Source organism: Phaseolus vulgaris, chromosome 8 (assembly GCF_051622355.1).
Source record: "Phaseolus vulgaris cultivar YP4 chromosome 8, ASM5162235v1, whole genome shotgun sequence".
NCBI classification, from domain to species: domain Eukaryota; kingdom Viridiplantae; phylum Streptophyta; class Magnoliopsida; order Fabales; family Fabaceae; genus Phaseolus; species Phaseolus vulgaris.
Window position 1 is genome coordinate 52,425,401 of NC_143505.1, and position 24,283 is coordinate 52,449,683.

General features: G+C 31.2%; 2 protein-coding genes across 10 annotated transcripts; both read right to left on the reverse strand.

The window, feature by feature from the left end:
• Positions 1-5,431: 5,431 nt before the first annotated feature.
• XERICO (RING/U-box superfamily protein) lies at positions 5,432-6,247 on the reverse strand. The gene has a single exon (XM_068631433.2). It carries the CDS (start codon positions 6,103-6,105, stop codon positions 5,641-5,643), a length of 465 nt encoding a protein of 154 aa, XP_068487534.1. The 5' UTR covers positions 6,106-6,247; the 3' UTR covers positions 5,432-5,640.
• Positions 6,248-8,700: 2,453 nt separating this feature from the next.
• Positions 8,701-19,232, reverse strand: LOC137823961 (zinc finger protein CONSTANS-LIKE 9). 9 transcript variants are annotated; one of them, XM_068629351.1, is made up of 8 exons: positions 18,903-19,186; positions 18,719-18,790; positions 17,990-18,051; positions 17,286-17,886; positions 15,651-15,884; positions 14,322-14,623; positions 9,520-9,651; positions 8,701-9,376 (listed from the first exon to the last, which is right to left on the reverse strand). In XM_068629351.1, exons 4-7 carry the CDS (start codon positions 17,853-17,855, stop codon positions 9,522-9,524), a joined length of 1,236 nt encoding a protein of 411 aa, XP_068485452.1. In that variant the 5' UTR covers positions 17,856-17,886; positions 17,990-18,051; positions 18,719-18,790; positions 18,903-19,186; the 3' UTR covers positions 8,701-9,376; positions 9,520-9,521. The 9 variants fall into 9 exon arrangements, with proteins under 9 accessions (XP_068485452.1, XP_068485453.1, XP_068485457.1 ...); XM_068629352.1 differs by having other exon boundaries at positions 17,990-18,048; positions 18,903-19,177; XM_068629356.1 differs by lacking the exon at positions 18,719-18,790 and having other exon boundaries at positions 19,061-19,222.
• Between the last annotated feature and the right edge of the window lie 5,051 nt (positions 19,233-24,283).

Below are 24,283 nucleotides of genomic sequence, written 5' to 3' on the forward strand. Positions count from 1 at the left end.
TTTCCTAATTTAGCCTAACTTATAACTTTCTCCATACCTGTGGTGTAACTATTCACTCCATATTCTTCTAACTTGAAGATACAACTTTCTATTCATTACAACTAAACAAAATGTAATTGACATAAGGTCAATTTATTCCAAAGATTATACCTAGATCCTTTAAAGGTAAAATTCTCAAATTCACTTAGAATTTGGGTTCATCAAGAACAACAAAACACCTAGAGTATTTAAAATTGCTACATTAAAACAAATGTTGGTGTAAAGCTATTAACCTAAAATACAATTTCAAAATCTACAAACAACATTTAATACATTAAAACATATTACACTAGAATAACATATGTTCAACATCAAATTACACACAATATAAAAATAATCATTTAAAATATATCTTTAAAATCTATTATAACTTTTAGAATTAAGATAGAAAATCGTCTTGATTTAGTCATGAGTGTGCACCCTCCCCACTCTATCCAGACTCTTTTCTTTCTTAATACTTTTATCTTCATTCATAACAATCACTTCAACTAGAGTACAAAGAAGATTTCAAAAACATTTTAACTAAGTTTTAAAACTAGACTTAAACAACTTTTATAGGTAGAGGAAACATAACAAACTCACTACCCTCAGGTCATCCTAAGGACAAATCGCTCTAATACCACTAAATGTAACACTCCATCTATATTATATATATATATATATAATTGTTATTCAATTAGAAATTGGGAGTAAAATTTCTTTTGCAATAAAATTTGCTTAGAGAGAACATTAATCATAACATAACTTTATCCATGTAAGTTAACATTTTATATTTTTGGTAATTATTCACAATATATTCAATATATATATATATATATAAGTTTTACAATAATAAGAGTTCTACATAGGATATAGAATTATCCATATATTTTATACATTCTAAAAATGTTAAAACTAAATTTTGCATGAGTCAACGTTCTATAGAAGATCTTCCGAAATCTTTCTGAACAACTCTTACTGAGCATATTCTACTTCTACTCATACAAGAAGTACATATCAACGAAAAACACTAAAATGAGTGAGGCTTTTGTAAGCCTTAAATATTAATCTTAATAAACTTAACACACAATGTAGACAGTGAGGGCTTATAACTTTATCTACAACCATAAGACTCAATCTCACTTTATCAACTTATGATTCAATCCCACTTTATCAACCATATGAATCCATATTCCACTTTTGATTATCCACTCTAAACATCAAAAGTTACTTGGAAAGTGATTAGATAGTTGAATATTTCTCATTAAAAAATATTAATATAATCATAATTATTTTTCTCAAGAATTCTGGGCATCTACCAATGAAAGGAAATATATATTGAGTAGGTTTTGGATAGTCCCAAGTTTGGCCCATGAATATCCTAGTCCAGTGCGTTATTCTGATATTCACCTACTTGGTAACTTTCTTATACCTCACCCAATCCTTTTCTTTCATTGCGTGTACCAAACTGTGACTTATCGAATACAAAGGCTCATACATTAACATAGTCTTAACAAAATGCAATGATTTTTTATGACTCTTTCTCAAGTGACATATTATTTGACACTTTCAAGAATCACATAATATAATAACTATTAAGATATTACTACTAGAAAAACTTTATATAGAAACCAATTTTAGAGAAGAAACATAATTAATTGCTATACTAACTAAATTAAATACTATTTTATAGACTAAAAAAATTATTAATATTTATCTAGGTAGAATTTAAGCAATTGGTAGCTAAAATCTAGGTAGCTAATTAGATATCAATTTAGAAACTATTTATCAATAATAGAAACTAATTTAGATACTAATATTTTTTTAATTTTTGAAATAGTATCTAACTTAGTTAATACATTAACTAATTGTTTTTTATTTTTAAAATTGATTCCTATTTAATGATTTTCTTGTAGTGTATGTAATTATTTTTATCATTAAAAAGTTAAGATATGTCATATTGGTCTTCCAAATAATCTATACACACCATCCATACACATACAAAAAGTATAAAGTAATAATAAAGCATACAAATAACTTTCTTTTATCCAAACTCATCAAATAAAAATAATTATTATGTTTACTTTATTTTTATTATTACTTCATATATTTCTTTGAATTATAAAAATATTACATTTCAAATAAAAATAAAAATAAAATAAATATAATATAAATTAATAAATAACACTAATGCCTAACTGGAGATAAATAAAATAAATAAATAAATAAAATCAATGTGTAATTAAAAATAAATAATTAGGACCAATACGTAACTGAAGAGAAATGATATAAATAAATAGGATGAGACTTAATTGGATATTAAAAGAAATAATACAAATAAAGAGAATAAAAAATATATAGTTTAAAATAAATAAAAGATTAATAAAACACACATAAGTTTGTTAAGATTAATACTAAAAGAGCTTAACTATACTCCCTTATCTTTAATGGAGAGATACATTAGAAGTAGAGTTATAAATGCTTCTAGAAAGTTCAAAATTTCCCTTTCTCCAAATCTCCTCTCTCTCCCTCCATCTCTCACTCACTCATAATTCTTATTGGGTATAAAAAAATCTCATAATTCTTATTGTGTATATATTTTATGGAAAGAGGCTAAGGACTAAGTTGATTTCTGAATAGTCGATGTTTGCATCACATGTCAAGTGTAAAATTTACGTTCCTAGATCTTAGAAGACATGATGGAGGCAAGGTTGTCTTCGGGCAAGTGCAAGATCTCCATAAATTGTTATTATAGGTATTTCTATCCTTGTTTCAATTAAAAATATTTTGTATATTGAAGTACTCATATGTTCCTAAGCATAAGATAATAATGTGGTAGTGGTTATGTTGTCTTCTCTAACCAGAATACATGTATAATGATCAAGCTCTTTTTACTACTAGACAAAAAAAAGCAATCAAGATTGAGTAAGAAGAATTTGTTTCCTAAAAAGGATGAAAGATGTTATTAAAAAAAAAAACTAGGACATTAAATCTAAAATATATTTCAATTTTTTCTAAAATAAAAAATGAGTAAAATAACGTAACATCATCTTAATAGTCTTTGACCTTAATTTGTATCACTTTAATCTAGGTGTGACTTGAGAACCATAGTTTTTTAACCTTTTTAAATACTAAAAAAAAGTCCATTTTAATAATAGAAATCTTAGAAAAGTTTTTTTTTTTTAAAAAAAAGTTTTAATTTAAATTAAGTGGTTAAAAGCATAATGGCAATATAATAATAAAAAAATCCAAACATGTATTTGTTGTTTAGATGTGTGATCCAAAACTCACATACTTCATACATAAATGATATTTATGCTAAACCTTAATAAAAAAAAACCTCACTTTCTTCACACTTTTTTCTCAAATTCTCATACATCTATTCCATCAAATTCTTATAAATCTACTACTTAAGTACATAAAGAGAAAGACATATTTAATGTCGATAATGAGTTGAACCTGCCAATCAATGGATAATATTTAGAATAAAGTTTCCATAAAATAGGAAACATTTTAAAACTTAAAATCTACCCTTGATGAGAGCAAAATTGCCCTTAAAATTTGAAATGCACACCTGCACAACATTGTTCTCATAATGGAGGGTGATTAACAACCTTTATAAGATGATCTTTTGATGAAACAAATATAACTAGATAAAAATATAATGTTCATCTTCATCTCCATGCATGCATCTAAGTTTGATGATAAAAAATAAAAGGGCTTCTCAAACTGAGCAAACGGCTAATGTCATTCTCTATGAACCAAGTATGTTATACATTGAAGGCAAAAGAAAGAAAAAGTAGCATAAGTATATTTTTTTGTACAAAATTTTACAATTTTTTACTAATGAACCATAAAACTACACTTCGTATAATATCAATTATGCAGCAGTATATAAGATGTAGTCACACTCTTCATTTAAAAATTCTGGCTAAACTTTTATTTTATTTTTAACATTAAGAAATTAAACATTTAGCTTTCTTCGGTTCAAACAATAAAAAAAGTATACAGATTCCGTAACCGTGTGTGTTGATTAGAACAGATTGTGATGAATAAACAATTTTTGTGGAGGCAAGAGTGATGTACTTTCCTCATCCCCATGTTCAACAGTGGCATATTATGAGAAAAGATTTGAGTCAAAAGAGAAAAAAAAAGGATGATGACAGTAATAATTGGTAAATTAGGTGGCTAATAAGCAGAAAACAAGTATTGTGTTTGTCTGTGCTGAGTGTCGGTGTCAAGAAGTTGATTGAATTGTTAATTGTTGGGTTGTGTTGTGTGGCTACAACCACCACAAATGTGGCATCTTTCCACTAACAACATAATATTCAATTATGCTCCAACTCAATGCATCTTTCCCTTTTCTTGCCATTATTCACACCCCTTTTGCTTCTCTTGCTATTCCACACCTTCTCACTTTCACTTTTCACATTCAACTCCTCCATCATTAATCATTAACTTCTGCACGTCAGTGTCAACAATTTTACTGTTAACTAAATCAAAATTCATAGTATGACTTTCAAAATAAATACCATGAAGGTCAATTAAGCATATTATGTTTCTCAGCAGTAACATTCAGACAATTCCTTTCATAGTGTTGGAAGATCCAATTCTTTGGGCATCATTTCTCTATTCTCAAAGCTTGTAAATAAACAATTCAATAAAATATTTTGAAACACACAGTTATTTATAAACTTAACTATAAACTTCAAATATAACTTATTTGAATGAGTTCCTACATAAAGCTTATTAAAAAAATTATAAACCACTTTTACCAGTTATAATAAACTCTACCAAGATTTTCATATTTTTCAAGCCGAAAGAAATGCAAAAGCATTTGCACTTATTTGGAGGCTCTGCTACAGAGTCAGTGAATATAATACTGAAAACATGCAAGTACGCCACATAAACCTGCCTTAAAGGCCTATTTCAGTTTGTTTGCATAATTGTGCTAATCTGTCATTCGGCTGAATGGTCGCTACTTGCATAAGATTTTGACAGAATCAACATCAACCAAAGCTGTTTGGTAGGGCTAGTTACATAGATCCAATATCATACTTTGTTGTATTCAAAAAAATCATATTTTCAAAAAGAGCATTATGACATTTTAATAAGAAGCAAAAGAATAAAAATAACACCCCCATTTTAATATGTAAAGAATAAACTAAACAAGATATCCTCAATATATAGCAGAACCAAAACGATTAGTGGTTTTGTATTGTTTAGTGATAACTGAATCTTATTGCCAACCACAACTATTTACAGACTACACTATATATACATGGTGATGAGAGTTGGAAAGGCAAAACAAATGGATTCTACAACCCATGCTTCCAAATTAGGATCAAAATGCCCAACATAGAATAAAGGCTGAGGTCCAAACAAGGTGGGCATTATGAACAAACATAATATGCAAGCAAAAAGTATACCCCTCATTTGTGCTAAAGAGCACATACAGAAAAAGGGGAAACAAAACCCTCCACAAACTCTAGACCATAAAAGGCAAAAGGTTAAAGCTTAAAAAGGTGGCAGAACTCAGATGCATGAACATCAAAAACCCTGAAGAATATGTACACTACACTGTACATGGAACTCTCTTATTGGCATGCTCAGTCATTTTGCTTACTGAAAGCAAGGTGTGTCATCTTCAGGCATCAAGGGAGTCCTGCAAAGTGGGCATGTAATGTTCCAGTAGTCCAGCCACTTCTCCAAGCAAGCTTTGTGGAAGAGATGGCCGCACGATAAGCGGTTAATCTCCGATTCTAGTTCGAATTGAGTGAGACATACAGAACAGTCATGTTCAGGTCGTTTGCAGCAACACACACTGTCAAACCTGAGTGTTGGTGTCCGGCTTCTGAACTCTTCAATGTAACTCTCAGAGGGACTAAGATGGAATTCAAATGACTCAGGTGGAGTTTGGTAGGGATCTGGTGAAGAGGCAGAAGTGGTGGATGATGAAAGATGGATTCCAACAATGTGTAGGATTGTCCTAACAATGCCCTTAAATATGGAAATTGACAAGACAGTGTTCACCAGAAGAACACATAATACTCCTTCAGATGGCGCTGGCAGACTTGAGAGGCCCATTTTGATCAATGCTGAGAGTCCTTTAAGGATACCAAGTTACCAATAAAATTCTTGCAAGTTGCAACTGTTGAAGCTCAAAACTGAGCAAAGAAGACACACTGGATTCCCTTTGGATCAGGAAGAATCCACAAACATGAAAATGAGGAACCAAAAAGCAGGAAGAAACACCAAGTATGGAAACTCTGTTGGTTTCTTCTTAATATCTGGCCTGTAAACCCAACAAAGGAAATATTAGAACATTAAATACTCAAACAAAATTAAGAGAATGATTCATAAATAAGATAGTGAACAATCAAATAACAGATAGAAAGAACAAACATGTCAGGCTTAAATTCTAGCTATATATATAGCTGTCATAATTGTTGACTTCACAAGTTATTCAGCCAAAATAAAATATCCATATGAAAGTTTCTGACATAATAAATTGCAAGAAACACACACATATAATTGTCCCTTTTCTCAAGGGAAAGACCAGCTACACAGAAAAATTGAGACAAATCCAGAAACCTCACAATCCTGATTTGAATGAAAAACACATAAAAGAATAGGAACAAAAATTAAAATCCCAAGTAGCATGTGATACGTTGCAAAATTTCCAGATTGAAAATTGAGAATACGGAATTAAATAGCAAGCATTCGATTGGTGGCTTCATCATCAACGAGATCTAACACAAACCACATCATCAGGGAGAAATATTTTGATCAAAACCAAAACAATTTTTTGATTAAAAAGTAAAAGGAAAATAAAATTCAGAACTTCACATGTCCTCAGCAAACTACCCCAGACCCAACACACGATCTAGCAATTTCGAACACAAACACATAATTCCCAAAAGACCCAGAGAAGAAAATTGAAAACCCAGAAGAAAAAGAACGCATTTTGATGAGACTTACGAAGTGGGTTTTGAAGATTACGGTTCTGGAAAGATGGAAAATCCGTAATTTCTTCTCTCTTTGCTTTATAGATAGAAGAAGAACCCCACCATCTCAGGGACTCATTATTGGCAACAACACCCAGTGCCTTAACCATGGTTACACGTTACCTCATTCCTAAGGATACATCCATTAACTATGGTTAACAATTTCTTTTATATATATAAAAAAACTCGTAATCATAATGGGAAAACAGTTAGAAAAAAAAAGTGGGAAAGAGACAGAAAAGTTACAAGAAGCAGTATTTATGCAGTCATAATTTATGTTGGAGAATGAATCATATTAGCAGAGTTGAGAGGATAAAGTTAACTAATTTTTATTTTAAACCCTAAATAGTGTTCCATGCCATGTTTCCAATTTTGGATTGTTATACTTTATCCTTGTTTTCAGCCTCAATTTATGCTTACAGCAACTCAATTTTTTATTCTGTCACATGCTGTAATAATAAATTATAAACACTTTTAAAGATAAGATAAGTTATTAGATATTGTTTCATTATTAGTATTATTCATAATAAGTGTGCTCATTTTTAATAATCATTTTACACCATTAGTACAAAATTATTAACTCTTATTTTCACAAATAAGTTCATATCAATAATTATGATAAATCGATTTTACACCATTAGTACAAAATTATTAACTCTTATTTTCACAAATATGTTCTTGTTTGGTTCATACACTAAATATATATTTTTAGGACAAAAAAATTAATTTTGATTTATAATATTGTACGAAACTAATTATATACTTCCAAATTTTCCTCCCATAATTCAATATAAAAAGTTTATTTTCTATTTTGCTTGTTTCTACTTTTAGGATATTTTTTGCACATAGTGATGTGATTTTTTTAATATTTTTCAGTATTAAAGTTTCTTTCATAATTTTCTTCTTTAAAATTAAGTTTTAGCTTTTCTATTTTTCTCTTTTCAGCATTTGATATTTCTCGTTCAATTTTATTAATTAACTCGGAAAATCAATAAATATTTCTATAGTATTAACATATTCAAGTATATATTTTTTCTTCTTGATTTAATGTTAGTTACTTTTTATACACTTGTCATTTTTAATTTAGGACATTGTTCAGAAAAACGGTAATACTTTATAATAGAAAGCTTTTTTCCCTAGTTTGTCCTAATATACCTTCAGATTAATATAATGTTTAATAAAAAAATTAATAGTTAATAATAATAACAACATTTTTTCCTATTTTTATTTAACTTTTACTGCTTACTCAAATTATACATTAGTACTTTTAAATTATATCAACTTAACTATTTAGACGTCTCTTATAATTTAAATATTTTAATTTATATTTAAACTTTATGTAAATTAAAAAAATCTAAATTTAAATTTAAAAATAATTTTTCAAAGTACAAAATGCTTGCTGAGAATGCCAATGGATGTAAAATCATAAAAGTACAAATAATTTGGCCAAACACCATGAGAAAGAAAAGAAAAAGATAAATTCGATTTAAGAAAATGTTAAACCCTCTTATTTTCATTTCCTTCCCTCCCATTTTTAAATATTTCTACAAATAAAATATATGAAAAAAATTATTGTTCTCACAAAGGGGAAGAATAGGAACAATTGAAAGAAAACTCATCAAAATGCTAACACACAATCATAAGGTTTGCTGATAAAAAAAACACGATCATAAGGTTGTTCTGTAACATTATTCTTTTCAGAAGTGGCATACAATTGAAGCAAAAATGCCATGTAGTTGAAGTGTATCAATGGCACTCAAATAAAATACAAACAAAACTGTTACAAATGTTCAATATAGAACGTTTTGTAATCAAAATTATAAATAGCAGCATCCTATTCTATACATAAATAACCTTCAAATTTACAATTTGTCATACCTAAGGAACTGTTGGGTCATTACACCTCTAACTGCATATATGTATATTCTGCACAATACATGGCAAAGAGAGGGACAAAATATTACAGCCTACAACAGAGTAGAACATTGTCTAGAATTTATCAAATTGAGCCACTTATCATGCCATCATAGGCACTTGTACATGTGACTTAGGATCAGTGAGGAGTTGACATAAAATATGACAAACTATGAGCAAGATCATGGCCGAGGACTAAAAGAATTTTGCATTAGATTAGAATGAAGAAGCAGGATTTGCCAAGTTAAACAGAAGGGCAATCAAAATTCATGACACATTGTCAAAAGGGGGCAGTTTGTGATGCTGTCGTGTCAGCAGAAATTGCAACCGGGTGTCCATTGCAGTGAAGGACACAACCTGCTCCTGAGCTTACACTGTCTGTTCATTGTAATAGGGCCTGCTTACAATCTTCTTCCCCTTTCAGAAAATCTATGCCCCTGTGATCAAATCAGACAGTTTGTCACTGCATGGATAAAGAATGTATCAAATTTCATCCATTTTTTCAGGTAAGAGTTACTGTTTTCTTTGCAACTATACGGGTGTTTTGTTTCCTTTTATAGAACATGGTTAAAAGTTGTACACTCAGAAGCTTCTGGTTTGGCTCAAAGGGTCATAGTCATAGACATCACCGGCTTTAACAAATCGGCCCTTCACACGCCTTCTGACATCAGCCCTAGCCTTGCGAGAGGCATACCTTACTTTCTTCTCGAACCTATTCAGATAACCAAAATTGATGTTAAACCACCAACAGAGCAACCAAGCCTTAACATTTAGAAATAAATCAAATCCAGTAATAAGCATTTAGTTATATTGCTAAAGCTAGCAAACTAAACTAAAGAAACTAGTGACAAAATATCTTTAATTGGCAGATCAGATTGTGTTCAATCTAGCCTCAGCAATATCATGCACTAAATTTGGAAACAACCATTTGCATAACTAGTGTGCCTTTATTTTGGTAGAAAGCTCCGGTACCTGATTATTTCATCAATACAGCCTTGACATTTCAGGGTACTGGGAAATGAAAGTGTAAAGAGAAGGGTAACTTGGCTTGTTAAGCTGGTCAATAACATGACAAAACCGGAGGTATGTGGTGCCAACAAAAAGCCATAAAATAATGTGAACCAGACATGGGGATCTTCTATTGGATGAATGGTAATACAAATCAAAGATTTAGAAAGAAATGTAAATGCGAGGATAAGACAATCGCCTATTGAGAACAAAATGACAAAACTTGGCTAAGGTAGTTTGGTCACCTACGAGATTATTAGTAGAGTAAAGGACAGGTCCATAAAACATCTATGCAGGCAAAAGTGGACAGAATTTAACATGAATAATTGTATTAATCGAATACAAGACCAGAGATATTTTATAATGTACATAAAAAGCTGCAATCTATAATTTCTTAAAAGAAATTGAGTAGTCCCAATTCCCCCTTCAATCTGTCCCTGTATAGAGGTTCCGCCTAATAGGATAAGGGTCTGTTGCTGTTATTGTCATAAATTCAGACTCAAATTAATAGTCCCGTGTAGAGACCAGAATAAAGTCCTGTACTTTTATGTCAACCAAGAACCAATAGTATTATGGTGTCAACACCTTTGGCTAAAGTAAAGAAAAAGAAAAAGTATATTTTTCGAGAGCTTTAAAAGGTCTCCCTAAGGTAGTCATTTTATATACAGCAGATCTGTGTAATACAATGATGAGAAATGAAAGAGTAAAAAACAAGTACTCCTAGCTAGGTACAACCCAAATTAGCTTTTGAATAAAGCTTACTTAGCCTACTCTGAAGCCATTTTAACACTTCCCCTCAAGTTGGAGCATATAGATTGTATGTTGATAAGTGCCAATATTTAGTAAATTTTACATGATAAAATTGGGTCACTTTTGGTCTTAATTGTTGTTTGAGATAGCAATCACCCCGAATTTGAGAATTATTGAATCCAAATATATGTTCATGAGTCATGAGATAAATGGAGTCATTTAATCCCAATTTTATACAAAATTTCAGGTAATTAAGTATGGAGGAAGGAGAGGATTGGAAGATGCATTAAGTAATCAGGAAAAGATATATAAGAGGAGCTTTTGCACAATTCTCACTCAAGCTAGAACATGTTCACTTGAGTGAGAACTATTCAGAGACAAAGAAGCCTTGTAGTGAAAATCTCGTTCAAGTGAGAATCAGCTCACTTAAGCGAGAGTTGTCCATAGAGTGGGTGATTTTCAGTCATTCTCACTCATACGAGAATTGGCTCACTTGAGCAAGAAGAATTTTCTTCATGTTGAAGTATTCTTCTTGTCTGAGCAAGAATCGGTTGGCTCAAGCGATAATTCATTAATCCAAATAAAGAACAGAGTCAAAACAAAGAAAAGGAGTGAAAAAACAAATACACTGCTCTGGAAGCTTTGGATCAGTGAAGAGAGAAAGAAGCTCATATCATATTTTTTTCCACATCTTATCCAATCTTAGGGTTCATAATGTTGGATAATTTGCTAAATACCTGAGGAATCAGTGTTTAAGAAATTTTTCTTATGAATTTCATACTTGAGGAATCAGTATGAATGAATTAATATGTTGCATCAATACCAATAGTTCTGAATATTATATATATATATATATATATCTTTTTATCAATCCATAATAAAAATGAGTAAGATAGATGAAGTTCAATCCCAATCTCTTTAACTGAATTTTCTTGTTAAGTTACTTTTTTACTCTTTAATATTCATATGCAAAGTGACTTTTGTACTTTCAATTCATCATGAACAAACCCACTCTCCATGTTCATATACTTAGTGAGCATTGAAACACAATTTTAATTGAAATTGTTCCTCGTGGGTTCGACACTCGTACTTCAAATTATTATACTATAGTTGATATGGGTACATTTTCAGATAATCAACAAGTATCATATGTACCAAACTGAGAACAAATAAATTCAATCAAAAGTTCTCTCAATGACTTTGTCAACACATTTGTAAGTTGATCATTGGATCCGACAAAATTCGGTACCAATTTCCTTGGATAGCAACTTTTATTGATAGTCGATCTTTATGTGTTTAGTCAACATAGGATTAGAAGTAATGAGTTGTTTGATCATCACAATACATCTTCATTTGCCGAATTTCACAAAATCTAATTCTAAGAGGAACTACTTTACCGACACAAACTCACAAGTGAGAGATGTCATTGCCTTGTACTTAGCCTCAGAAATTGATCGCACAACTACATTTTGTTTCTTGTTTTTCCAAGAAATAATATTTTCTTCAATGAAAACACAATATCTTGTTATAAAGCATTTGTCCCTAGAAGAACATGGCCACAGGAGAACCTGCCCAATTAGCATCACAATACCCAAAGATTTGTGTATTATTCCCTTTATCTTCATAGAGTAGATCTTGTCCCAGAGCCTTTTTTAGGTATCTTAGGATACGAATGACAACATTTTAATGATCAATACAAGGAGTCTGCATGAACTGACTCAATACCAACTGCAAAAGACAATTTGGTTTAGTAATATTCAGATAAATAATTTTTCCAACTAGTCTTCTATATCTTTTAGGATCAGAGAAAGCTTCACCCTATTTTGGCATTAATTTTTGATTTGGAATTATAGGACTATTCACTGGCTTACAATCGATCATACTTGTCTATTTTAAGATATTTAGAGCATATTTCCTTTAAAAATTACAACACCTTCCTTAATTGGACTACTTTAAAGCCCAAAAACTATTTGAGACTTCCAAGAGCTTTAGTCTGAAAACGATTGCATAAGTGTTCCTTTAGTTGAGAGATTCTCGCAGCAGCATTCCCAGTAATGACTATATCATCAACATACATTATTAAGTACACACATTTTCTAAGGGAGGTATGACAGCAGAAAACTGAATGATCTATTTCACTGTGTTTCAGTCCAAAGGCTTGAACTGAACTTTCCTAACCAAGCACGTGGAGATTTCTTGAGACCAAGGAGAGAGTGATGCAATTTATAAATCGGATCAAACTCTCCTTATGCAACAAACCTGAGAGGTTGCAACATGTAGACTTCTTCCTCTAGATCGCCATAAAGAGAAAAACTTTTAATATCCAATTGATGAAGAGGCCAATGATGAATGGCTTCCATGACAAGGAAAAGACGAACAATGGTAATTTTGGTCACCAGAGAGAAAGTATCATTGCAATCGAGCTTATATATCTAAATGTATCATTTGGTCACCAATCAAGTTTTTAGGCAACCAAGTTTAGCATTAGGTCTAACTTAAATGATATAGACCCTACAACAATGACTCATTATTTTATAATATGTACATTGAGGACATCATCTACCCCACATCCTCTTCTAATTCCCTGACCCCCTCATCCACATGCAAATATCATGCTTGAAGATTCAGTGAATTCTTGAAGATTTCTACCTTTTAAGTGTTGTAACACGAAGAAGTTGTATTGTTAAACTTTCCATGGCAGGAATTGGAATTTCTTGACAAGTTAGGATTTGATACCTAATATGATCAAAATCTAAGTTCATTACATGAAGGACCATAACCATATAAAATTTTGTCCAACTTTTATTGATTTCTTCTAGGGAATCAACTTATATAAACATCTTTAGTTCTTCAACAGCAGATTGACTGTCGGCAATAAAAACCATCATATCATGATCTGCTTGTTTAAGAGATGCTAGCTTATGGGTAGAATCATACACACACGGAATGTTGTTTGCAAAGATACCTTGAGCCTTCTTTCAAAAGGTTGAGCAAGTTTCGAAAGTTCTAAGGGTTCCCAACATATTGGGTTCCATTCATTGCCACAATAGAGCACAAAGTTGAAAATCCAGCTTTTTTCCTTGTGCAGAGTTTTTAGATGAGATCTCATCTACATTCTTTTCAAGTGATCATGAACCCTTGGCCAAGAAACCAAAGTTCCACAGAGGTTGCCCAAGATAAATAATTTTTTCTATTAAACTTTTCTTAAATGTTCCTGCGATGGGAAGGCGGGGAGTGGGTTTTGTGCACTTGAGCTACAGGGGAAAGAAGGTAGCACATGGAGGTGAGTTTGGATGTTTCTAATGATGGGACCGATGAAGTTGGCCACCACTCAGGGAGACAATCCAGATCCGATGGTCATCAGACAAAACTGAACAGCCAGTGGTGACAACGGATCCAAACAAGATAAGGATAAGCAAAGCAAGATCAACCAGCTCTGATACCAACTTCAGAAAATAAAGAAAAAGAGAAAGTATATTTTTTGAGAGCTTTAAAAGGTCTCCCTTAGGTAGTCATACTTATATACAGCATATTTATAGGTACTACCCAAAACAGATTTTGAATAAAGCTTACTTAGCCTATTCTAAAAACTATATTATTAATATAATCAGCACATTAACTTACTTCCGGGTCTTCTTCTTTTCCTTATAGCGCATTACAGCATTGCTACGGTTGGCAGAATGCAGAGAACTCTCAGGGCAAGGAGGACACCAGGGAGGCTCTCCCATAAGAAGCATTGAAGAAGCATCACAGTCTTGATAGTCACCAGCACTTTCTTTTGTAACACCAGAAAAAGAAATGTTTGATTGAGATTGCCTTCCCGTAAAACAAACAATTGGTTCAGTTTTTGTACTCAACATTGAATCTGCAGATGCTGCATTGCTGCATGCTGATTGGATAGCATTGACCAACCCAGCAGATGATCCCTAGAAAGTAGAAAAAAAAATTAGACATGATATTAAATATGTAACCGAAGATGTAAGATCATTCAACTCAGCCCACAAAAGAAACTATTTTTTTCTATCTATTGACTAATAAAACTTCCACATTACAAGCAAAGGTAGTGGAAAGAAAGATCCCATTACTCCAAATATAAGTAAACCTTCACATAAATAAAGGAGATTTAAGGAATTAAAATACACCTATATATTCTACCCAAAAGAAAAGAAACATGTATATATTTTTCATTATTTCTGCTACTACTTTTTGGGAAAATAGAGTCCAGGCAATCAGGACTAAACCTCAGCACTTTGGAAAATCAGTTTGTACATACTGCAGATTAGTGTATAATTTACAAAAAATTGATTACAGAATGAAGATAGCTGAAACTATCATTGAGGAGAGTAGATTTCATGGATTTTTGCCATGGAAATGGGGGTGAGAGAGACCGATAAGGACTTCGGAGAAAGTTACTAAAAGGAATTCCATCATAGAAAATACTCTTCTAGTCTCATATACAAGAAACAAACGAGGACATTTTTTTTGTCCCTTTTATTGGAAACACTGGACCATTTTCAAATCTATTAATTTTTAATTTCTTTTCATACCCTTAATTTCTTGTAAAGTCTATTAATGAGATATGTGTTCATTTCGTATGAAAGTGGATCCATTAATTGAGTTAATAACAAAACAAGTCACACCCATTAGTTGAAAATTTATTTCTTGAATTACGATATTCATTAAGATAGCAAGACATTCATTATGAATCATTTCCTCATGCAAATAAGATATTCATTATTGCCAGTATCATCACGGGGATAACAAGACACGGTATACACAAGTGAACAGGCTAAAGAATGGTTGAAAAGTGTAAAATTTAAAGACACTAAAATTCATAGATGCACAACTCAACAACAATAAACGGTTCAGTTATATGAAATATTAGCTGATGATCGAAGAATAATAATAGAAAAAACAATTTTATTGCAGGAATGGAAGGTGAGATTTTAGTACCTCAGCAACAACAGCACCCTGACAGTGAGATTCACCAACACTAGCAGACATGTCTTTTGCCTCAAATAAGCTCTCAAATCCACCATTTTCGAAAAGCTCTTCAGAATGACTGAGAGCCATCCCAAAAAGTTCCTCGTAGTTCTCAAGTTCTAGATCCACTTCATCCATGATGAAATCATCATATAGATTATCATCTTCACATATCCCAGAATTTTTTTTCCCAGGACAGTACAACTGCAGATTCATCATGTGGTGATTAACTAAGTTAATAGATGAAACAACAATATAGAAATCTAAGGAAGGATTGTGCAAATAATTTCAATAAAAAGATAAAAGTTGGAAGAATCAAATATAATGGCCTTGTAGTTAACATGTAACCATCAATGTACGCAAGCTACAAGGCTATTGTATTTTCGCAAGCACATCATTATGTCCTTACCTTGTACTGTAATCAAGTTGCATATACAGATATCCAACTCTAATAGATAAGGTGCTATTATCCATGTAAAGAAACTACAAGGACAATATTCATATTATTTGCATACCACTCATCATTTTGTTTCCCTTGTCTTCAAAACCCATGAAAGAGGAAAACCTTGGTACTTTTAAATGTAGAACTGAATAAGAATGTAGGTACAGATACAACAGCGACCAAACCAAATTAATGTATGATATAGACTAGGAAATCATAATTAAACATTTTTCAAATTAAATTGGCTACTGTTGCATGCACAGAAGGTATCTAAAAGAGAAAAAATATTTTGAAAGTTCAGTTGTTCCTGGTTTGAGTTCAATCTAACAATAAATCAGGAAAGCTGAGATTTGTGTGAACTGAAAACAAAATATAGTTTTGGCCAAGAAACAGCATATAGGCAGAATCAAAGCAAGTTGGTTTCAAATGATGTTATAGTCATCTAGAAAATGAATGATAAATCAATCACAATTTAAAAATGATTTAGCCAAAAAAAAAGGCAGACGATGAGAAACTACTTAGGAATCATTACCAGATAGTTTAGCTATTTATGTCATGGATTCTGCAGTAAAACCTCTATATCAAAACCATATAATAATTTTCAAAAAGAACTCATTCCTTGCAAGCATGTAATTTCATCCACTGTTTCATTGTTAGAATGTCCACACCTACTGTCATCATAACAGGAATAGTACCAATATCATTTCTTTTTTGAAAACATTCATAAAGAGGACAATTTCTACTTTTGGTTCATCATGGAACAATGCTTCTATATTTCAAATGTGGTTGCATTGGATTGTCATAACTTTTTTAAGGGTTTGGAAACTTCAGGAGTATTGAATATGGATACATACCGTATCTAATAAATGTAATATATATGTGCATCATAGACAGAAGAAAACTGTTGGGAAATCATGACCATAGATGGACATTCTAACAATTGAACAGTAGATGAAATCTCATGCTTGCAAGGAATGAGTTCTTTTTGTTCATTATTATGTGGCTTTGCTATAAGTGGAAAAAACAAACCATCCAACAAATTTACACAAAGAATCCATTTCTTGCAACCTTGCAATTTTGTTCACTCTCTGCAGTTGCTAGAATATCCATCAAATTCAGTACAGTTGTAAATTTGGGACACAAATGAAAACATGTGATTATACCTTGGGCATACATTCATTGCCAGGCCCAGGTGGCTGGTCCAGAATACGAGGTTCTGAGCCTGACACAGGTATTGAAGATGTGCCGGCCCAAAATTTAACCTTGGTGGGTAGATCTGTCACTTGAGCTGAACCAGACACATTCTGCCCTTCTGGAGGAACCAAATCACTCTTGTTGCCATTCTCATTAATGCTCATCAAACCCAGTTCCTGCTCACACGCTTCACCCATAGAAGGGATATCTAAGAAAAAGGACCATATTGAAGAAAATTCTGCAGCTGAAGGGCAGCCAGAGTAGCAATTGATTGTCTGCCTCTTGTGTGTCGAAGAAGTCGGTGAGGAACCATGAGCCAACCAATCACAGTTCTGACAAAGTGAAATTTTCTCTTCATCACACCTCACAAAAGCAGGTTGTAAATTACATCTCTCACATAGAAGGTTTCTCGAATGACGCCTAGATAGGGCATTAGCAGAATGAACATTTCGATCACACGACAAACATAAGCATGCAGCATCACTGCGGCAGTACACCAATGACCTCTGGTCTCCACAAAAATCACATAAATAACCCATCTTTAAACTGTCTCTTTGTTTGTTCCTGAATCTGAAAAATTCTCAGTTATTAATTACATCTACCAAAACTGCAACAGAAGATCCTTCTCATCCAACGATTTTGAAATCAAACCGAGCTATATCATAGAACTTACAAGCTGTTGGAAAATGTGATACTGATGAAGGAAGCTACAATTCAGTTCTGTAAATTCAGCTGCTGCAAAGAGGTAATAAGTAAGCATTTTGATAAGAATTGATACCAACTTAGTAATATGAAGAGAAAGAAAAATGAAAAGGGAATTCCAATGCAAACTCTGAACAATGTAATAGAACTGGGATGAAACAGTATGAAAACATAGAGCCAAGATCAAAAATTGTAGATTAGAGAGCCAACTCAAAGAGAGAAAAAAAGGTAAAAAAAAATAACAAATTTGTTTGACAAACAAACTGGTAAAAGTATCTCACAGCAGCAAGCAACTACACAACAGCACACAATTATTTCTAAAGAAGATTGATAAAAAGATAAAACTAAATTAAATCATAAATAATTAAAACAGCATTAGCTAATAACAAGAAAGAATTTCCAAAGGAAAATACAGGTTTAGATTTAGAAAATAAAAAAATAAAAAATATATATACAACCGAGGTTTTCAGGCAAAAGAACCAACCAGACTTCTTTTTCTGTTAAGAAAAATCGCATTTTTATAAAAAAATATAGTAGTAGGATACTTAGTAAATAAAAGTTAACTGGAATTTCAACAGAATTATGAATAGCAGATCAATTATCAACCAACAAGAAGTCAGAAAAATCTCCAAAACATCATCACATAAACCAAGAAAACACAAGAGGAGGCAGAAATAGCAAATCAATCAAATCCAATTACCCGTTTATCAAAATTCTCAACTTTTCCTTATCTTAATCTCCCAGAAAAGTCTTCAGGCCAGAAAAACACGAACTTTGAAAACAAAAAAAAGCACTTTTTCAATAATAAAAAAAAGAAAAGAAGACATGTATTTGTACGAGAGATGGAACAGGGAGGAGGGAGAGATCGAAGGCAAGAAAATTACCATACGGCAAGAAAGACAGAGAGGACAAGATCGGTAAGGAAAAGGGGTTTGTTGCTTTTTTCAGAAAAACAATATAAAAATAATATTTTTATGCAAAAATTGAAAGCAAAGGAACCCTAGAGGTGGAAGCTGGACTTTTGAAGAGAACAAGCACAGACCCTTTTGTGTGTGTGATTCTCTCTCCTCTGCTCTGTTCAGATAGATAGGAATAGGTAGATTTTAGATTAGATATGATGGGGAGGGTTGGTGTACGTGTGAGTGTGAGAAGAGAATAATAATGCAGTGGAAGGGTTCATTTGTGTGATGTGTGTATTGTAGGTAATGTGACATGAGCAATGCAAGGAAAAGTGTTAGTAGATAAAAAGTGCAAAACAAAAGAGTAAAAAACTTGAATTGCAAGTGGGACCATGTCTCTTTCCCAGTGAAAGCAAAAGGTTCAGTATTTATTTATTATTATTAGGCCACACCCCTTTTCCTTCGTCCTTGGTCCACCCCTTCATGCCATGACACACAAAAAAACACTGTTGCTTTTACCACCACAGTTGCTGATTCTGCATAACATGGTAGTGCCACTGTAGTAACAATACAAGGTAAGAACAGTGTTGTTGTTATTGGTTCCATTTTTTATTGTGTTAAATGCTAAAAGAGCATTATTAGTTGTCGTACAGAGGATGAACTTTTTGCTAAAAAGTGCGTCACATGTTGGATGAGGTGGACAGATAGGAGATTATTTTGTGACGCTTTTTCACAATCTGCTGCGCTTTTTCTGTTGCCTTTTCACACCTTCCTTTTAAAGCCTTTCCATGCATTTCCCTTCACTCTTTTCACAACTCTCTGCAACCATTTTTTTAATATCTTCTAAACATTATAAAAATAATTATAAACCATTTCTACTTTTTAATCCATCAAAATTGGAACCCAAAACAAAATAGAGCTTATTGATAAAAACTACGAAGTATCCACAACTTTATATATAACGTCTCACGATATCAACAAATTGTTTTTATTCTGCCAAAAATATAAAAGAAAGCTACAATTATTTGTTGTATTGATATTACTCGGCTGATTATAAATTGCACTATTTTGTATAAACCAATACAGATTAACAAAATATCTCGTGATTTTGACGTATTCTAATGTATGTATTATCTTGACAAATAATTTTTTTAAGAGATTTTTATTAAAATAATTAGATTTCTGTTTCTTTAATTTTTTATTTAAAAAAAATAGATTTAAATCAATTTTAAATTTAATAAATAAATCTTGATCCAGTTCCGTTAAACTGAAAATAAATATTTTTAATATAAGTAATAACTTTTAAAATAATCTCAAACAAGATTTGATTAAAAAAAACAAAAAATAAAATACTAATTTTTAAGATAAACATATTAGATAAATTTTATTGATAGTATTTAAAAAAATACAGACAGATTCACTCCTTATTAAGTAAGTAATTTAAAGGTATAATTACCTTTTTCGTCTCAATGATTTTTAAAAGGTATGTAATTTGGTCTTTTATGTTAAATTTTTACAAATGGCATTACTAATGATGTTTTGGCACACACAATGTCATTAATATGCAAATGTGGATTGTACACGTAGGCACCAACTTTTAGGGTTTTTTCTTCTTCCCTCCATCCATTCTCCCCCCTCCACACCCTTCACCCTCACTGCTTTGATTTTGGACCGAAAGTAGTGGTGATTTAGCAATCAAACCCCTAACTTGTTGGCTATGAGCAATGGTACCAGTTGGAGGAATATTCCTAGCACGAGAAATACCTTCAAAGAAAAAAGCATTCATTGATTCACATAATAATCACAATAACTTATAAAACATCAACCCGAAATTAGGGATCAAAAGTGTTTTCCCCTTCGCTGATTTTAAGGTTTCGTCTCAATGATCGATCAAAGTGTTTCCTCCTTCTTCAATTTTAGGGTTTTCTGACCTTCATGATCTTCACAACCTTCACAATGGATTGTCCCTCATGATGGTTAGAGAGCTTTAATAGAGCGAAAACTGCGTTCTCTTGTGGACTTATCGTCAGACACAGAGGCTAAAAGTTCTAGTAGAGGAGGCACTGTTCCTACTTCAATCAAACAAGTCTTATTGAAAATGTTGGTTCTAACAAGCACACGAATCTCGTACGTGGCCTTCTGCTTTTGTTCTTGCATTTCGAACATCAGCCTCCACGTCAAGAACCATGCCAGGATATATTTAGAGTGTTTAGAAAGTTAAAATATAATGTGATTGAATGGTGTGTTGACGTGTTAAATGAAGTATGCATTGAGGTGAAAGTGTGATCTAGACATAGTATTTTCAGGAAAGGAAATACCGTGTTGAGATTAGTTAAGGTGTATTGATATGTGAGTATCCTGTGAATGAGACGATTCTGACTCTACTAATATAACATAATCATATAGATGAAGTTAATCAATTAGTGAGAGTCGAAGAAGGATGTTCGTTTGACTGAGTCTGAGATTTGAAAGAACTAATCATAGCATACCGTATGGATTTCCATTGTCATATGAGATAATGAGATATTGAGATGATTATGCGCATGATTGTGTGGATTCACAATGAGTAATATGGTGAGTAGTATGATAGGTGCAGGTCTCTGGATGTTAATTTCAATACACGAGTCTTCCGAAAGTAAAGTAAAGTATCTGAGTAATAGAAATCTGACAGGAATAATACGGGTGATGAATGTGATAAACACTTGATGATTTTGTGCAAATTATGAGAATTTGATGAATTATGGTTTTTATTAAAAGTCAAATTTATATTAGAATTCTTAAAAATAGCTAGCTTATCATATGATTTGTTTTGTATTTGTTTTCTTTAATCTGTGGTGATTGTGTTAATTTACATGGGAGCATATGGGGTTATAGGTGATAGAGCTCCTCAATGAGCAGTCAGATGAACAAATATTTTTATTTTAATGTTTTATTTTTAGTCATTTGTGTATATATTAAAATTCCTATGAAAATAAAGATATATTTTGAGATATAATATGAAATAGTTTATATATATTTATATGTTAATTATATTTAACTTGCATATTATTTTATTAAATATGGATAAAAATAAGCACGTTATAATATTTAATATAAAAAATAAAGTTTCATATAATCATTAAATTTTTTAGATATAATACTTTTTAAATTTAATATTGGACACTTCAACAAAATCACTTCTATCAATAAAAATAATTAATTTAGTTAATTTTTAGAATAATGTTCGCAGTGCGTTAATTTATCTCATAAATTTTAAAATTCTCTTCTAATTGTTTAATAAAGATATACATACTCATAATAAACAAGAATGAATAACAACATATTATAATGGATGTAATTTACCCGTCATAATAAATAATATAATGACACTTTCGTAATAAACATCTAATTTATTATGTCAGTTATATTTAGAGATGACATATTAAAGATTTATTATGTTGATTGTGTGTATAACTATAGTAAATTAGTTTCCATGTTATGTTTAATTTTATCCGACACAGTAACTTTTTTGCGTTTTGGAATATTTATATTCTCTTTTTTAGTTTAGACTTCTTTTCCTCTCTTCTTTAAACCCTAATGTGGCGCACATTACTTTGTAGTTCTCATCATTCTTTGTTGTTGTGGTTATGCTATGGTAATTGCGATTGTGCTTGTGAAATTGGAGGCATGAATGTAGTGGAGGATGCAAAAAATCGAAACATTACTTTCCTGATGGGAAGAGAACCACGATTGATTCCAAAAGCTTGCATTGCTTGGATCTAGAGTCGAAATCTCCTCGATTTAACGTCAAACAAATCCCATTGTCGGTGTGGTCACAGATGAGATCTCGTAGCGCTCACTCCATGTAGGTTATGAGCGCAATTGTGACAGTTTTTCCATGGTGTTGCCTCTTGGTGGCGATGACTCTGCTGAAGAAGTCAATCTCAGGAATGGCTAGCTCCTCCGTCCACTAGTTAGCAGGCAAACAACTTACTATGTCAACAGTCATAATAAGTCAACTTACTATGTCAATTTTTCAACCAACATGGAAATTACAGAGTTTTTATAACACATGAATCTATATTGTCATCAGAATCGTCATAAAAAGTTTTGTAGAACCGTCATAAAAAGTCTTTTTTGCACTACTGATATTTAATGATCATAAATAAGGAGAAAAATTAACATCGTATACAAATTATAAAATATCTTATAAAAAAATTATTAATCTCTTTTAAAACGTGTCATTCAATAAATATAGGAGGGAGTATAATTTTTTTAATTTTTTATATTTTGTTTTAGTAGTATGTTAATTTTCTTCATTTTTCTTTTATTGTTTGAATAATAAACTTATAATCCAATCTAAGAGAATCAAAATCTGAATTATCAAGAAGAAAACTTTTGACGCTGCAAATAGTAAAAGACAAGCACTTCACAAATCTTTATAATAATATAATAATATTTTTAATTAAAAATAAAATAAATATAATTAAAATATTCATTTATTAGGATGTTAGATGTATGTTTTTACTCTATATACATCACCATCTTTATAAAGATTGTTACTAAAAAAACCAACAAACACCTCAAGCTAAGAAAAAAAAGTCAAGTTAAATTTTCCGAATTTAAAGATTATTCACGTAAAAAAGTCAAGTTAACATTTGAATTCAAAATTTGCTACATATTGGATTTGTCTTTATCTATCAACTTAATAATTATTCTTAATTTTGTATCTTTAATTTTTTTTTTTACTTCTTAATTAATTAAAAAGTAATTATGATTTAAATAAGCATGTTAAGTCCAAGGTTCAATTAGATCAAAGTAAAATAAATAAAATATTGAAAAATTATATTTAAATTAAAATATTAAATTTTTCTAACATATAAATCGCGTAAAAAAACCAAAATTGTTAACATATAACTTTTGAATCCTATAACTAGATCTTCTTATTTTCTTAAACATTAACCAATTCAAAATATTTCAACTAGTTGACAAAAAAAATTAGGTCACCAAATATTCAATTCAACCGAAAGTTATTTAATCAATTATTAATTATTAAAATAAGTTGGATTGCTTGGAAATAATATGAGCAAGCTCTATACGTAGCTTTATACGTAAGCTCTACACATACCTTATACTTAACTTAGAGTAACTACACATTCAAATAAAAATTAGTTTCACGCTTAAGAAATGAAGAAAAAAAAAACTTTATAGCCCGTAAAGAAAAAGTAAAAATACGAAAAAAAAAGTCTAATATTTTTGGCGCACAAACAACATTTTTCAGTGACACTAAAAAAATAATTAAAAAACAACTTAATTAATTGCGTTATATATAATAATAATAATAATAATTCACTTTACATAAAAATCCCAATTTCCAACTGTAAATT

Excerpts from the sequence above, each read along its gene's own strand:
- XERICO (XM_068631433.2), bottom strand. The coding sequence starts at position 6,105 with ATGGGCCTCTCAAGTCTGCCAGCGCCATCTGAAGGAGTATTATGTGTT.
- LOC137823961 (XM_068629349.1), bottom strand. The coding sequence starts at position 17,855 with ATGGGTTATTTATGTGATTTTTGTGGAGACCAGAGGTCATTGGTGTAC. Across the intron at positions 15,885-17,285 it reads GCAATGAATGTATGCCCAAG|TTGTACTGTCCTGGGAAAAA; the intron begins GTATAATCACAT and ends ATGAATCTGCAG. Across the intron at positions 14,624-15,650 it reads AGGGTGCTGTTGTTGCTGAG|GGATCATCTGCTGGGTTGGT; the intron begins GTACTAAAATCT and ends TCTACTTTCTAG.